We start from the raw sequence: 17,481 nt of genomic DNA, 5'->3' as shown, positions 1-17,481 counted from the left end.
GAAAAATATGGAAACTGCAATTGCTGTTAGACATGCTGACCTTAAATACTTTGTGAGTCATTGACCCAGAACAAGTCAAAGTGAAGACAGACATGCTTCTTGTTATACTTGTACCAGGTCCGACAAACCTCCCAACTTTATAAGAGGGTAAAGTGAGACATCTTTCACCACAAAATATGTGGACAAAGGACATACTCCTGCCACCCCCCAGTTACAAGGGAGCAGGAATAATTAATATGCATAAAAATATATGATTAAACCCATAAGTGCTTTTATTCAAACTTACATTTGCTTTATACCGACTTTTCGAAATAGCAAATGCAATAATTCGGAGGTTGGATGAAAGGTCAAGTGTAGTATAACACTTCTGGAAGTTAAATAGTAGATTTATTATAGAGTTCTACACATCAGACCAAAAAAGGAGCAGTTGAGAAGAAAAGAGACAGTGGGACTGGATTCTAAAAGAGGGACAGTCCCTCCAAGGTGGGGGAACAGTAAGGAGGAATGGGCCTGTGAAAACTATGCTGCCGAGGAAACAGCATGACAGACAGATAATTAGTATTTTCCAAAGGAGATGTTAGCAAAGACAGCTTCCATTTGTTGCTTAGTACAGGTTTCCTGTAGATTATATGTCAAGTCAAAAACTTTTAGGTTTTTTACTTGACTGTTGGGTTTTTCCGGTTTCCCCTAATTTTAGTTTTGCTGAAGAAAAGCTGCAACAGGAAAACATACAAATATAAAAATCAAGTTTTAGACTTCCCCTACTCTACAAAAGAAAAATAGGATTTTTGTACTTACCGTAAATTTCTTTTCTTGGAGTCCATTGAGGGACACAGGAATTCTTCACCATTTGGGTTATATTGCTGCCTACATGGGGATTGGACAATGGCAAACATAAAAACTGTAGAACAGCTCAGGATAACCTCTGCATACCTCAGTTTTATAACAAATAGTGCTAAAAGCACGCTCATAAACATAGAAGCATAGGGCTTGTGCCCTTCAACAGCCTCTGAAACAGAATACAAAGCAGAAACTTTACCCTTGATATTGCTCAGAACTAAAAACTGAGAGGGACCAAGCTGCAGGAAGAAGAGGATTTATCCAATTAAGAAACTCCTGTGGTGGAAGCTTTACACCAAGTCAAGTACGGCTTCCATGACCGATAAAAGACTTTCCGAGAAGCAGACTTCCTAACTTTCACCATCATAGGAATTACAGACATGCCACTGTTTCTCAGAACCAGGGTTTTAACATTCATGCTCATAAAGCCAACAACTGTGAAGCAGGGTAGCAAATCAGTCCTTGGAACAGGAGATCCCGAAAATCCTGCAGAACCCCAAAGCATCTGCCAGGAGCCTTGCCAGGTTGGCAAACCACATAAGCCTGGGCCAATGAGTATCACCAGAATGCCCTCCATCTCAATCCTGCAAAGCAGATGTGGACAGGGGCGGACTGACAACTCATGGGGCCCCCGGGCAATAGGGGATCATGGGGCCCCTGTGTCCTTGCCCAAACTCAAAAAAGCCTATGAAAAAGGTACCAGGCAGGGGCGGATTGACAACTCATGGGGCCCCCGGGCAATAGGGGATCATGGGGCCCCTGTGTCCTTGCCCAAACACAAAAAGCCTATGAAAAAGGTACCAGGGGCATCTCATGGGGCCCCCTACTGACCCTGGGCCCTCGGGGAGCGCCCGAGTTTCCAAATGGTCAGTCCGCCCCTGAACGTGGAAGATGTTTCAGGAGAGGCTGACAATGCTGGAACATGAAGTTCTGCCCAGGACAGGATCTGATCCAGCTCTCTTGCTGTGGCAAGACGTCTGATTCCTCCCTGACAGTTGCTGTATGCCACTTCTGTGAATTTTCAACTGAATGTGGAACAGATGACCCTCTAGTAGGACAGGCCACACTGCACAGACAGCCAAATTGTGTGCCAAAAGTTCCAGGATGTTCATTGGCAGATGAGACTCAGACAGCAGCCAAGTCTCCTGTGCTGACAGCATGCCCAGGGCCCCTCCTCATCCTAACAGCTGGCCTCCATCATGAGGATCCTCCAAAAGATGGGAATAGAGGACCTCCCCCAACTCCAGAGCTGGATTCCAAAGCCACCAAGCCAGGGACAACCTGGTCCTCGGTGACAAACACATTGGTCTGTCCAGAGATTGGATTGACTAATCCCATGACCACAAAAAGTAGAGCAATTGAGTGAAACTAGGCTAATGGAAATGCCTCAAAAGAGGCTACAATCAGACCTAGTTCTCTCATGCAAAAGCAGAGAGTCTTCTGGACTGGAGAAATAAAATCTGAGAGTAAAAATGTCTGAAGTTTTTCCTGTGGAAGGAACACTGTGGTCTGAGCTGTGTGCAGGACTAAATTATAAGTCAGATCCACCTCTCCCCCATCTAACTGCTCTTGTCCCTGTCATCTCTCCCTCCTTAAGGTGCCACTCCCCTACACACCCTACTCCAATCAAGCTGCTCTTCTCTCAACCATATCCTCCCCCTGGTTAAGCCACTCTTCTCCCAACACCAGGTGTAAACAGTTTACTTCAGACATATTTATATTGTGTGAATGAGTCTGAAAGTAAACAAAGCCATTCATATAACTGTGAGCAGTGACAATGTTGACTCCCCACTGTACTCATTTTACAGCAGATTTTTATGAATGGATTTGTTTAGAGCAGGCGTCACTACCACGAATGACAGTCCTGTCCAGACCGCGGCCACACCACTTGGCAGCCTGAGTGGACTCCTCTCCAGCCGCAGATGCTGCTGTTAATGTTCACAGCAGAGGGTGGGAGACAAAGCAGGATGGATTCCGCTTCTGTATATGCATTCACCTGCCTGCTGTTAAATTTGCAGCAGGGACGAGGGCGGGAGATATGGCTTATCTACACGGGGAGCGGGAGTTGCCTAACCTTTCACTTGTTAACAAGAAGAGTTGGTCAGCTCCCGCCTTCAGCGCAGACCTCCCATATCTCACGCCCTCTGCCGTACTAAGGCAGGACTGTGAAAGGGGGAAGAGCTGTAACTGCAGTAGAGACTATGGATTAATGGGACTGTGATTGTAAGGGAGGACAGTCTTTGGGGGGAGCTTTGATATGGGGGGAGCTATGATGTGAGAGGGGGAGCTGTGATATGGGCAGGTTTGCTGTGAGAGAGGGGAAGAAGTGATATGGGGGGGCTGTGATGTGAGGAGGATGGCTGTGATTGCAAAGAGGGCTGTGATGTCAGGAGGGGGGGCTGTGATGTGGCGGGTTGTGATTGCAGGGGGGATTGTGATATTTGGGGTGGAGGCTATGATGTTGGGGGACTGCGATGTGATGACAGGGGGCTCTGATGTGAAGGGGGTCTGTGATGTGAAAGAGGGGACTTAACACACTGATGTAAAGGGGGCTGTGATGCAAAAGGGGTGGGGGGTGGGGCTGTGATGTGTAGGACCTGAGTCATAGAACAAAAATGAGATTTGGACCTCTGGAGAAAGAAAATGTTACTGCCCAGACCTCTTTGAATGTTAATTCAGTACCCCTGGTTTAGACACAGCACTCCATTAAAAATATTTAACCTTTTAATAACTGAAGGTAAAACAAAACGTAATGCCTGAATGCAGTTTTTAAACTTTGGCATGTGTTACTAAAGTTGAACATATCAAGGAAAATTATACCATGTTTTTTCAGGATAAATTAGGCGTCCATTTGGTGGTAAATAGTAAAGTTATTACTATACAGGATTTATATAGAGCCAACACTTTACAACACAAGGGCAGACAGTACAGTCACAATACAATTCAATACAGGAGGAAGCAGAGGGCCCTGCTTGTTAGAGCTTAAAATCTAAAATGGAAGGTCAAGTGATAAAAAAGGTAGTAACTGCAGGGATGAGCTGATGGACTTCTGTTTTCCAATCTCCCATACATAAATGCTTGTTTAAAGTGAATAGACATTAATTTCATCTCACTTTATCAAGTCAGCCCTTTGTGTGAACAGATGTAGAAGACTACAGGTGTTGATGGCCCATGTTATGGCCCATGGTTAGTACATCTGCAAAATTATGCTAAAGATGTTTTTTGAGTCTGTGATGGCCAGTGCTCTCCTGCATGCTGGGGAAGCAGGCTTAAGATGGCTGACACCAACAGACTCAGTAAGCTGATCCACAAGCCCAAAGATGTTGGATTGGAGTTGGATTTTTTAACCACAGTATCAGAGGGTAGGACAACTTGGGCCATACATCCCACCCACTACACAATACGCTGGTCAGTCTGAGGAGTACCTTCAGAGTACCAACCACGCTGAAATTATTTTTGCCTGTGGCCATCACATTTATAATTCTTCTCTGTGAGTGCTGGACTTGGGGGTTTTAATTTAAATTTATGATCCAGATTTTTATTTTGCATTTATATTATGTTGGTATTATTATACTATTTAGGGGAAATGGTGCAATATTTGCATTTTGTAATCTGACTCTTTTGCTATTTGTTCAACTGACGTTATTTATTCAATGCAGTGTTTTGATAGGATGGTAAGTTTATTACAGTACAGTATTTAATTTTGTTTTTCATTTGTTTTATTTCAATTCATGTTATTGTATATAATAATTTGCTGTTATTGGTGACTTATATTTTGTTTGTTCTTGCTTCTTTAGTGTTTGTTTGTTAATTGTGATTCTGCTTTGTTCTTCATTGAGTATCACTGTATTTTAATACCTTTGGGAATAATAAAGTATTCTGCATTGTAATCTGAATGTGTTGTGCTACATAGCATTTCAGATAACGTGCTTACTGTTATGTTAACACTGTATTCGCCTGAAAACTTAACAGATACTTTACAGAAATGTATTTACCTATTCTCAATATCTTCAGCTTTTAAATTGTTAGTCGTGGCCAATTGTACAGTGGAATGTGCTTAGCTAATCAAGGAGGGCATCATGTCCTCCAGATCACTGATGCCGCTTCCCTCTGCTGCAATAAGGACACATCTTACTTCAGTCCACCCAAACGATCTCTGAGTGTGTTAACCGAAGCTGTGCATTTGCTTAAAGCACGCAGGGCTTCTCCCAGTGTAGGTTGTTCAGTGTCATCAACCACAGCATTTATGTCTTCCAATGGAGTGTCATTTGGTGCAGCTATGGGGGGGAGAGGGGCACAGCACTGAGGAGGGGGGGCCCCATAGATTTGAGCTAAAACAGCATTTCCAACAAGGTCTCCTTCCCTGTTGGCCACCCAAACGTATTTGACGCAGTAAGAGTTTTAGCTTTTAAAACAATTCTGCAAACATGGATTCTATTAGTAACCAAGTACATGGGGAAGAACTGTCTATTTAAATTTGCTTCTATTTATGGATTTGTGCAATATGTGTTTTTGGAGATGAAAGTAACTCATCAAATGTATGACAATAGTCACCAAGGTAACTAAAGGGGTTAGATCTGGCCCATCCAGCTGCACTGCTTAACATCCTTTTCACATTGAAATAGGGGTTCTATCACACAGTATCCACAGTAACTAAGCCTTTTCCTAATGATTTGCATCAAAGGAAAACATTCCCAATTTTCCTGTTTATTTACAACAACAAGGAAACCAAATCGGTTTCTGCAGGTTTCCCTTTATGTCAGAGAACATATATTGAGTTATAAAGTTAGAGAGCTTTACAAGTGGATTGAAGGAGTCTAGAGCTTCAGGTTGTCTATTCACTCAACACCCCAGAAGCACAGAAGCAGGATGGTTATCAAAGAGGTAGGCAGATACGGTTCTTCGTTATTATCATATGTTGTGCTAATCAAATCTTCATATACTTTTCTTTTGTTCTTTATTATTTGTTTATTGATTTTTATTATTTTCTTTACCCGATGTTTTATTAACAACATAATTTCCATGCTAGACTTTTGCTGTCTCCATAGTATTTTTATTATGACAAATTTTAAATGTAAACATTTGAATTTTTCAAGTTTATTGTATGCATTACTGACACTACATTTCATTTGAAGATCCAATTTGTAAAATCCTGAAAGGAATATGGCATAAAGCAGCTAGTCACTCTTTCATTAGCTATTCTTTTACAAAAACCCCAGTGTTCTGTGTTCAATATCTGCATATACTGTAGTTTGCATAGACTTAATTCCAGCCTTCTTCGAGTGCTCTGGTTTCCTCCCACAACCCAGAATATAATGATTATTATTATTATTATTATTATACAGTATTTATAAGGCGCCAATAGTTCGCTCAGCGCTGTACATTACAATTGATCAGTTAGATTGTGACTAAGTGTTTCCTAGAGTGTGAAAATGTGTGTGGTTCAATAACTGTCATGGGGTTGCAAAATGTGAATGAAGCTAGGTGTCCTGAAATTTGCAGCAAGAATACACTGGAAAAAAATTATTTTTAAAAATAGTTTTCATGTTGTTTTGAAGCAAAACAGTCATTACATTTATGCTGGTTTTAGTTGAATGTATAAAACATGCATTTGCAATATATTAAAGATTTTTTCTTTATTTCATTTTCTAGGAGTTGAGGAAACATCGATTCTGGCGCTCAGTGCTAGCAGAAGCTCTTGGAACTTTTATACTGATGGTTGTAGTTTTAGGGTCCTCAAGCTTGCAAATGAGAGCATCTCAAACACATTCCATGGCCCCAGCTGTGGCTGCAGGTCTGTCAGTTGTCAGTCTGGTACAGAGTTTTGGGGACATAAGTGGTGCTCAGCTAAATCCAGCCATCACATCTGCTCTTGTTTGTGCACGAAGGTTGGATCTGCTTCATGGATTGGTCTTTGGTGTAGCTCAGATTCTTGGTGCTACATGTGCCTCTGCAATTTTCTATCTATTCCTACCGGCATCAGTCTTTATTCAGCTTGTTACTAGAGTAAGTGAATCACTAAAATGTAAGGCAATTGAGTTGCCAATAACATGAAGACCAGTAGCAGTAATCAAATGAGAATTACATGTAATGTAAACATAACCCTGCCATTTGTAGCTATGTTTAATATTCCAAATGTCATGTTACTTATAGAAAAAATGAAAAATGTGTAGACAAATAGTATTTGTAAGTTCCAAGCATTCAAAACATTACAGTTTCTAAAGATGGTCATGTGTTGGTAGAATTGCTTTCCACAGTATTTATATGTTTTGTGTTCCTGGCACTCCACCTTTCTTTGACAACCTTTAAAGCTAAACCCCAGGTTTGCTTTCACTTTAAAAAGTTTGGGCCAAGCTGATCCAACCAAACTATTTACAATGAAAGTAAACCCGAAGTTCAGCCTTAAACATACTGGTTGTCTGTGACGCTACACAGTCATACATATTCAACGCCATGCCAAGAGGACTACCTATAACATATTTTCTTGGACATACAGTACATTTGTGTCTCTAAGATCTCCTTCACACTTCATATTCAGTCGAATATGTCACCTTCATCTCAAAAATACCATTCTGTTTGCCCTTTTTCTCATACGACAGAAATATTAATTATTAAGTGTTCTTGCATGGTAAGACTACTTATTGTTATCTCACATATATATTCTTATTATTATAGCCAAATTTACCACCCTAACCCACAGTTTTTACACTACATAGACAGTAATATACCGAAAAGTGCGGATTGTTCCCGATTGGTGTGCTATTACTTTGTGGAACGTTTCGCCAAATGGTTCACGAAATCTCGCCGTTTTTGTGGTGAAATTTTCCCATAGGAATGAATGGCAGAATGTTCAAAACTAGAGTGGGAGCTGACAAAAGCTAGAGCGTGTGATGAAAAATCAGGACATGATTTCTAAACTGCCATCACTCATTTTCAAGCCCACTTACACAAATCTTATATCAATACATTCAGCTATCCCTGCTGCCACTAAAAATGTCCACGGCTAAGCCATAGTCCTGATAGTTTTCACAATATGACCATTTGTTTGCAACTCACGCCGCCCATTGACATTCATTGAAAATCCACTCTAGACACCTGAAATTTGAAGGGCAATTTCTAAACTGCGACTGTGCCTTCATTTTTAATATTTCAGAGACATACTATGCATCAAAATGTAGGTCTAGGTCTTGTCATTCTCACAATATAAGGCTCTTCACTGTAGGATTTATCATTTTAAAACTACAACCATTTGAAGATGGCAACCGCCAGTGAAGTGAGCAAGTTGGAGCAGTTTGTTTTTAACCGCTCCTCTGCCCTTGCTGTAGAGTGAGTTGCCATAGGAACCCAGGTGTGTGAGCAGCCAGCAGAGTGACAAAAGCTACTCCGCCCACTCCAGTTGTAGACTACTGGTGGCGGCAAGAACACTTCACACAATTTCCCCAGAAATTGTAAATTTTCTAGTTCTAATTGTCCCCCTTGACTACTGTCACATCAACTAAAGCTATAAAACTAGCAAGCATGTTAATTCTACTTACTGGGATTGTGTAGATAAGAGAACCAAAATGGAGTAGTCAGCATGGGATCTAGGGAATGTTTTTTTAACATTTAAATCAAAGTAAACTGAGTGGATTGCATTGCAAAGTGGAAGCACAGGGTATACAACATTAGTAGCCCACTGTTTGAGATTGCCTTTTACCTGAAGTTGATTATTATTATGCATTTCTTTAAAGTGTATGTCAGACCATAATACGAAAAGCATTTGAGCAATACATCTCTGCAATAAATGCATGTTTTATCCCTTCGAAGACCTTGCAAGTGCAGAAAAATACTTCTTGATCTGTCAAAAATGCAGCTCCTACTTTCTAAAGTGGACTGACAACATAGTTTTTTGTGGACTGAGAAAAATCAGCCCTGTCAGGTTTTCTCTTGCTGAACTACTCAGACCTACCTCCTACCTCCACATTATAATGGGTAATCATTCTGTAATCTCAAGATAAGGACTGTATATTTACAGTATATTTTACAGACCAAATGGAAGCAAATAAGAAAAGTTAATTGTTACAGTTTACGTACACTTGTAGGTGCACCTAATTCTTAACTCCACTCAAAATGTTTTTCTAGATTTGGGTGACGTATGGAATGGTTAGAACCTCTATCAGATTTCTACTGCTGCTTGTAAGCCCACTAGGGAAGATTACTCTCTCTTCTTGCTCTGGAGACACACCAAAAAGTAAATGGTAGTCTCCACAAGATTCCACCGTTAATAGTAGCCACTAGCACAGGTGATTCAAGGAGATTGCCATTTTTACTCATGTTCTGTTAACATGTTACATTTTAGATCTTCCCTCACTTTCTGTTCTATTAAAAACAGCCACTAGTACCGAAAGTAAGATGGGATCTTTCAAACTTATATAGAAGCAGTAATAATAACATGACAGAGTTTCTAACACCTTACCAACTCTACCTGTTTGGACTGGAGCTCCACTTTAAATAACAAAGTAACTTAACATATACAACACAGATCAGAGTATCATCTGGTTGCTTTCTAACATTTCTCATTATCATAAACCTGTGTGTATTAAGAACACCAGATACTCTAAGTCTGCACAATTCATGCACTAATACTGATGATATTTTTTCAATATGATTTATACACTCACCGACCACTTTATTAAGTACACCTTGCTAGTGCCGATAAAGTATCTCCCACACTATTACACCACCACCGCCACCAGCCTGAACCACTGATACAAGGCAGGATGGATTCATGCTTTCATGTTGCTTATGCCAAATTCTAACCCTACCATCTGAATGTCACTGCAAACAGCTGCTGCTTACTGGATATTTTCTCTTTTCCGGATCATTCTCTGTAAACCCTAGAGATGGTTGTGTGTGAAAATCCCAGTAGATCAGCAGTTTTTGAAATACTCAGACCAGCCCGTCTTGCACCAACAACCATTCCAGGTTCAAAGTCACTTAAATCCCCTTTCTTCCCCATTCTGATGCTCAGTTTGAAATTCAGCAAGTCGTCTTTACCGTGTCTACATATCTAAATGCACTGAGTTGCTGCCATGTGATTGGCTGATTATCAATTTGTGTTACCAAGCAATTGAACAGGTGTACCTAATAAAGTGGCTGGTGAGTGTACACTATGCACACTAAGCTTTGTTCCTTAATCATGTGTGTTATCCCTTTATGTTCATTATTTGATCTTCCAGTATCTGAAATAACTATAGAAAATATTTTTTTTTCCAATTTTGGCTGTATTGTGAAACCTTGATTACTCAGTAGGTCTTTACAGCAATTAATGACCCTGGCAGAAGACCTTGCTGTTCTTCCCTGCTGTGACAGGTCATAGCTCCTCAACCAAGTTTCTCGTGGTCCTGGTTAATTAAAACCTGCAGAGAAAGATAGTCTTCAAAGTTATTCATATGCATAATACAGCTAAAAAGCTGACCTCATCCTGTTACAGCAGCAGTGGTGAGGATAGGGAAATATTTCCCTTCTGGGTTCTGGTGGGAATCACCTCCTGCCTAATGCCACTCTGAATGTAAATCATTTTTTTAAATGGAGTTTTGATGGCAGGTAAAATTTGCACTTACTGGTCTTTTCTTCACAGGTGAGTAGTGAGGGAAATGCTGGACAGGCTGTGGGAATGGAGATCCTCTCTACATTCCAATTAGCTTTTACGATCTTTGCTGTGGACGATCGAAGGCGCAGGGACATGGCAGAGCCAGGAAGTGTTGCTATTGGCTTTTCTCTGATAGCAGGCGCTTTAACAGCGGTAAGAGAAACATTCATCTCTATAAATGACACAGATCAATTGAGGCATAAACTGGAGGAATAAAAGTGCATATCAGGTTAAAGACACAACCTATCAAGATGTTCACCACGCATTTCTGATACAATTTAGTGCAGCTCTACCCCCCCATAGGAGTCGCTAGATAATTGGGTCCCCCTATAGTCCTGCACAGCCAGGCAACATGCATCTTCACATAGACTTGCATCCAGAGTCAGAAATCAGTCCTTGAGCTTTGGTTTCATTTTATTTAGGGGATTTGAACTAAGATAGGGTTAGGGGATGCCCCAGGGAACTGATGAACTGAGGACAACTTCCTGGAACTATTTACAAACCTCCACTGCAATGCAGTCTCTGTTGGAGAGCTAGCCAGTACCTCCTAATGTACCTCCCCAGACCCTAGATCAATTCCTCTTCCTTAACCCAGCAATCTGGAGGTATCCCTGATCAGGAAATCTGGTTCCTGTCACTTTAAGCAATGGACAGTCCCAAGTAGGTGGCGAGTCTGGTTTCCCACCAGAGTGCTCCTTTCACTATCGCCCACGTGGTGCATGGGTACTCACACAGATCCTCTCCTGTACCGCTGATGGGTTGGTGGCTGCTACCAGGCCTATTAGCTGGGCCACTCCTTCCCTGCTGTACAGGTGGTCCTATACATTGACCTTTGTAGCTGCATTGCACATTGGGGTGCATACAGGCCTTTTTTCATTGATCTGAATGCAGACCATTGTTTTCATTGTGCCTGTACACACAGGCACATAAACATGCACTGCATATAGATAAAGTAGAAAAAAAGTAAAATACAGAAATCTCGATTGACGGTCAGTATTTTACATGCATATGCATGTAAATATCCATGCATGTGTGTAAAATGTTAATTTGAAGAGGTTAAAATTCCATTCTGAAACCTAGAATTTATTTTGCCCATGTATGTGCATATTTGCAGATACGTATGAATACACGCAAAATAAAAGCAAGACATTTTGGTCAGGAATACTGATGTTCAAACACCAGTACCGTGTACAATTTCCCTTATACTCAAAATTTATCATAGAAGCATCGACATTGTTATCTCTTAGCAGCTAAGCTCACCCTGCTTCCCCTCCCAGAGCCCCTGCACTGAGTTCACATTACAGATTAGAAGGTTGTCAAGTCACTGCTGGAAGGGCAAAAGGAGAGAGGGGTGCTAAGAATAGGACTTGTACAGTGTTTATTTTGAGATATACAGTACATTAGACAACTTCAGTGCTTATCCTGTGAACTCTGAAGAGTAGTTGCTTCACAGTGCCTGCAGCTTTCAGAGGTCTTTGTTTTAAAGCTCATTAACTGCATGTTAAGAATGTGTAAATACATGAATGCCCAAATCCTGGTTTGAGGTTCAGTTAAAAGCATATTTATGGTCAAAATGTAAAATCATATATTTATTTTCACATTGAATTTCAAATAGTTATAGCCTACTCCTAATAATTTGAATTAATTATGAAATTACTTTGTGAAGATTTCCGCACATTTACATCCTTTTTGACACATCTTTACTATGCCCTGTGAGTAGGCACTGTTGTGTCACATTATTGACAGACCCTGCCATTTGAACTAGAGAGGTGCTGAGAGGAATTTCAGGAATATAATCAGTACAGGAATTACAGTTTAAAGGCAGCAAGATACCATGGAATATGTAGTCATTATAGCAGTCAGGAACAGTGAAAGTAAGTTGGAGACACTGTGGAATGTCTGCTACACAGTGAGTTGGGGAAGCAAGAGTTCTTTGCTCATTCAATTAAAAATATGAAAAAATACATAATTCCTACCAAATTAATATTTTTCAAAATCAACCCTCTTAAAATATTATTGGTAAATTGCCATGTGCTATTCTTCTTCTAAGAGATTTACTGTATTTGATCATGCTTGGTAACCATGCTGCTAATTAAGCTGATGCCTACAAATGCATACCCTAAATTCAAAATGTTAAAACATTTTTATTACGTTATTCTACTTTAAAAATGTGCAGGATTGTCATTGGTACTATTAATAACATTTTATTATTTGTATCTTCAAATTCTTGCCATCATAAATAATAGGGGCCATTCTCAGGTGGAAGTATGAACCCAGCCAGATCATTTGGACCAGCCTTGCTTACTGGGTTTTGGGAACATCACTGGGTGAGTTTCTAAAGAAAAACAAAAAAAATATTTCTCACATTTTATTGTGCTTCTTTTTTTATTTAAATATTTTATAAAATTTTATACACATTACAAAAAAAGATATAGAACATCCCTTACTAAAACCTTACACATACAAACATAAACCCACAAGACATAACACATAAGAGAAACCAGACTAACAGGGGTACAAATCCAAATCACCCTTTACACCTTATATAATAATATAATAATAATAAACTTTTTAATAAACATTACCTTCTCCCGGCTGCTCCCTTTTCTCATCCCCTTAAACCTAATGATCAAATAAATAACCTAGGGATTTTATGTGCCACTCGTGCTATTCTTTGTGCCTTCTATAGATAGGATTTTAATCACAAAAGCACAGTAGGAGTGATTTGAGATGGATAGGGAAATGGGGTCTATTTTATTTTTGTTAAACCCACTGGTCGAAAAAAAAAAGAAAACATTAATGTATGGCTAGCTTAATGCTGCACTTCCCTGCCCTTTAAGGAGTTTCAGATTCCAGGAGGCAAGGTGGAATTTTGTAATCATGTGACCACCATGATTGGCTGTCACAGCGGTCACATGATGGGAAAGTTCAGGATCACAAGTAGCGATTGATAGCTTTCCATCAAGCATCAGTAACTGTGCCGGGAGCATTCAGGGCACGCAGTCTCGGAACATTTGCTTACATTTAGGTACACAAATATGTGGCCTCTCTGCATCAAGGCCCACTCGCCTAGAAGCCGCATATTTGCGTACTGTCAATGCAAAGGGGTTAATACTCAAAGCATATGCAATGAGGTCCTAAAAAGATGCACATTTTTTGTGAGCTCCTTAAAATAGATTAGCTTTCAAATATAAATTAAAATGTTATCTTTATTGTCTTTATGCTAATGAGCAGAAGAATAGATACATCCATGGCACTGCTGTCCTGCAGTACTGGATTTCTGGGATTATGTAGATTCCCTGCATGTTCTCTATTGTTTTTTTTTATTTGTTTTTTTTTTTTAAATTAGCTGTAAACAGAAAACCAAAGAAAATACTGGTAGAACAATTGTGCCTTTAGCACTTTATGATTTTATTTGCCTTACCAATCATTATTTACAAGAATAAAATTATCCCAAGATAATAATTAAAAATTATACTTTTTAATGCTGTATTTTTTAACTGTTACTTCAGTTTTATATAACAAATTCTAAAATTTGTTATAAAATGGTGATCTTAGTTTTTATTGTTATTCTTCATTTCTTTACCATTTACATATAAATACACAATCTAAGGACACATGAACATTACTTAAAGAGAGATTAGGTCTCTCCAAGTCTGAGCCAAGGCCAAGGCAATCTAATCTTTCTGAGCAAAGTTCCATATTACAGTTTCTTTTTGAAGTGACCCAGATTCCTTGTCAGTCTATGTTTCTCTGATCTCCTCATGATTAAAGAAGAATTCTGGACAAAATTTTCTTTTGCCCGTGCAGTGGGGCCGTGTCCACACTGCATGGGTTAACTGTTCTAGGGGAGAGAACAGCGGACATATACTCACTTGACCCGCCAATCCTCACTGCACAAGATCGGTCACTTTGGCTCCTGCCCCCCCCCCCCCCCCCCCCGCGGTCCAGCGGTCTTGTTAATGGACTGTTCCTGATGTTAGCATGCTCAAAGCATGCTCCATAAACAAGAACAGTCTATCACTGGACCGTGGGAGAGTGTGGGTTTCTGGAGGATTTGCAGGTCAGGTGAGTATGAACTTTGTCCTCACCCCTAGAAAAAACAAGCAGCTAATTCATGCAGTACGGGCACAGCCCCACTGCATGGTGAAAAAATATTTTTGACCGGAGTTCTGCTTTAACTTAAATTATATCTCTAGCCAAAACCAGTTTTGTACAGGGGAGAGAACAGCAGAGATATACTCACTTGACCCGCCAATCCTCACTGCACAAGACCGGTCCCTTCGGCTCCTGCCCCCCTGCGGTCCAGCGGTCTTGTTAATGGACTGTTCCTGATGTTAGCACGCTCAAAGCATGCTCCACAAACAGGAACAGTCTTTTGCTGGACCGTGGGGAAGTGTGGGTGTCAGAGGAAAAGATGAGGAAGCCCGGGTAAATGCGCCAATGTGCAATATGGCAATACCAATTTGCGCAAAGAAGAGCGCATGCACATAGGTGGGCGACACGTAATCATGCATTCCTGTGCATGAAAATGAAGCGGCACATGCAGGGTGCACTAATTGCTGACACTCAGTGGCCTTTATATGGACTGAAGCTCTGCTCAGTGATTGCTGGATTATCGTCAGCCCCTCCCGTTCCTGTGTTCCTGAGTTTACTGCTGATTACCCATTACCGACCTGGCTTGATCCTGACCTTGTTCCTGTCTGCTGCTCTGTGTATGACCCTGGCTTGATCCTGACCTTGCTCCTGTCTTCTGCTACTCTGTGTATGACCCTGACCTTGCCCCTGTCTGCTGCTACTCTGTGTATGACCCTGGCTTGCTCCTGTCTGCTGCTACTCTATGTATGACCCTGGCTTGATCCTGACCTTGCTCCTGTTTTCTGCTGCTCTGTGTATGACCCTGGCTTGATCCTGACCTTGCTCCTGTCTTCTGCTACTGTGTATGACCCCGGCTTGATCCTAACATTGTTCTTGTCTGCTGTTCCATATTGATCCTGGCTCTGGCTACTGACTACTCTACCCATCCTCCGGGATCCACGTGTTCTCTGGAGAAACGCATCCTGCAACTGGAGCACCCACGGGTTCCATCTCATCAGGCATTTCCAAGCAGCAACATCACTGGCAACCCGTGCTTCTTTGGGCACTGCACCTCCTGCTTCCACCTTCCAGGGGCGCACTGCACTTAGCCGTAAGGGGAGCGCTCTCTCTTTTGCAGCCTCCGGTCAGGTACGTGACAGTGGGTTTATGGAGGATCGGCAGGTCAGGTGAGTATGAACTTTGTCCTCATCCCTAGGAAAAACAAGCAGCTAATTCATGCAGTGTGAGCACAGCCCCACTGCATAGTGAAAACATATTTTTAACTTAATTTAACTTAAATTGTATCACTAGCCAAAACCACTTTTGTATACAGCACAGAATTCTTAGAACTTCTTTCAGGGTTTTTTTTGTTGTCTGTGTCCCAGAAATGGAGATTGACCCTCCTTACTTGTGATGGTGGTCAGAAAGTGATAAACAATCCATGTTACAGTTGTCCATGGAACAGGAGGCAAGGATAAATCTTATAGTGTGACCCTCCTTTTGCTAATAACTGCTGTTTGCAGAGCTTTCCCCTCAGTTCCTATTGCGTCTCAGAGAGGAAGTGAAGGTAAATTTCTTCAATAGGAAATAGAGAGCAAAAAGAAAAACTTAACCTAAGTTTTAAATATTTCCTACTTTTCCCAAACCAAAAATACTTTTGTTATAGTGTCATAAATAGGTTTATCTTCTCCCTATATTTGTCTTTTGCGTTAGATTCAATTTACATTGGTTCACCATAAAAGCATGCAACATTCATAGGGGTCTGTTAGAAAAAAATTGTTGGATGAACACCTTGCCTACCACTTTCCACAAATTTCAACTGGCTAGGAAAGTTAGCAATGGCTAAATAGGAATCTATAGGTGATGGGAGATAATAGCCAAGCTTAAACAATACCAGGATGTGTTGGAGCTTTGCACTTTCAGAAAAACCTGACAATAGGGCACAGAGGGGCCAATGAATGCTACTGCATGTATTTGCAGGTTGCTCTAGAGGTCTGACCTTTATACCTGCTACCAGATCATTAAATGCAGGCAGGCAAATTACTTCATTTAAGATGGTACAGGCAACAATTCGTACATTAAACTCTTAGCACTTTTACTGTATATTTAAAGGCTGGTTAGACTTATTTATGGGTTCTTCAAATGCTGAATCTGTCTTTCTAGGTGTACTGGATTGGTCCCATTCTTGGTGCTTTTCTAGCAGGCGCTTCATATGAATTTTTCTTTGCATCAAGTGCCTCAAGGGAAAAGCTGGTTGCCTGTCTCACATGTAAGGATATCGATATAGTAGAAACGGCAAGTGTTTCTCGATCTTCCCTCTCCATGGCCACACAAACTGTAGGACGCACACGCCAAATGGAGCAAAAACATGAGTCTAATTAACAGCAAGTGAATATTTCCAGAGAAACTGCTGTTTATGGACAGTGGAAACAAATGTTGGCATTAAAAAATGTGAATGTTATAGGCTTAATAATTGTTATTGTATTACAACATTTCATAAAGAAATTATATCATATGATACCATAATTTGTATTAATTGTATTTGTATATTTCTTGTATGTTACCTAAACTGGAAAAATATCCAGTCAACAGTTTTCCATTGACAAATATAGAAAAATAGGAGAACAGAGATTTCAACTGTTACAGTTTCCTTCCAGTGTTAGTCACATGACCAAAATCTTGGCCTTTGTCACATAAAAGGGTGGTTCAGTCAATCTGAGCTGTGACCCCCCTTTTTAACAGTGATACATTGCCATACATGGATTGAATTTTGGTTGTTTCCAGCTGAACTGGCCAAAATGTGATCCATGGATGATCCGTGGGTGGTCCAGGGAGCACCACCTGAAACATTTTAAAATGATTTTAAAATTGAAGCAGCTGTGTGAAAACTTGTTGGCCAAAGAGTGACAGCATCCAATTAGCTGCAGTGAGTG

General features: G+C 40.6%; 1 protein-coding gene across 1 annotated transcript; it reads left to right on the top strand.

Annotated features, from left to right (window-relative positions):
• The first annotated feature begins 5,538 nt into the window (after positions 1–5,538).
• Positions 5,539–17,074, top strand: LOC149473355 (aquaporin-4-like). Its single transcript, XM_089681657.1, has 5 exons — positions 5,539–5,724; positions 6,493–6,846; positions 10,460–10,624; positions 12,718–12,798; positions 16,712–17,074. Exons 1-5 carry the CDS (start codon positions 5,710–5,712, stop codon positions 16,928–16,930), a joined length of 834 nt encoding a protein of 277 aa, XP_089537783.1. The 5' UTR covers positions 5,539–5,709; the 3' UTR covers positions 16,931–17,074.
• The last annotated feature ends 407 nt before the right edge of the window (positions 17,075–17,481 follow it).

The sequence above is a fragment of the Staurois parvus genome, unplaced genomic scaffold (genome assembly GCF_062004578.1).
Source record: "Staurois parvus isolate SC_StPar_1 unplaced genomic scaffold, SC_StPar_1.0 ptg000017l, whole genome shotgun sequence".
NCBI classification, from domain to species: domain Eukaryota; kingdom Metazoa; phylum Chordata; class Amphibia; order Anura; family Ranidae; genus Staurois; species Staurois parvus.
This window is presented reverse-complemented; position numbering and strand designations above follow the sequence as displayed.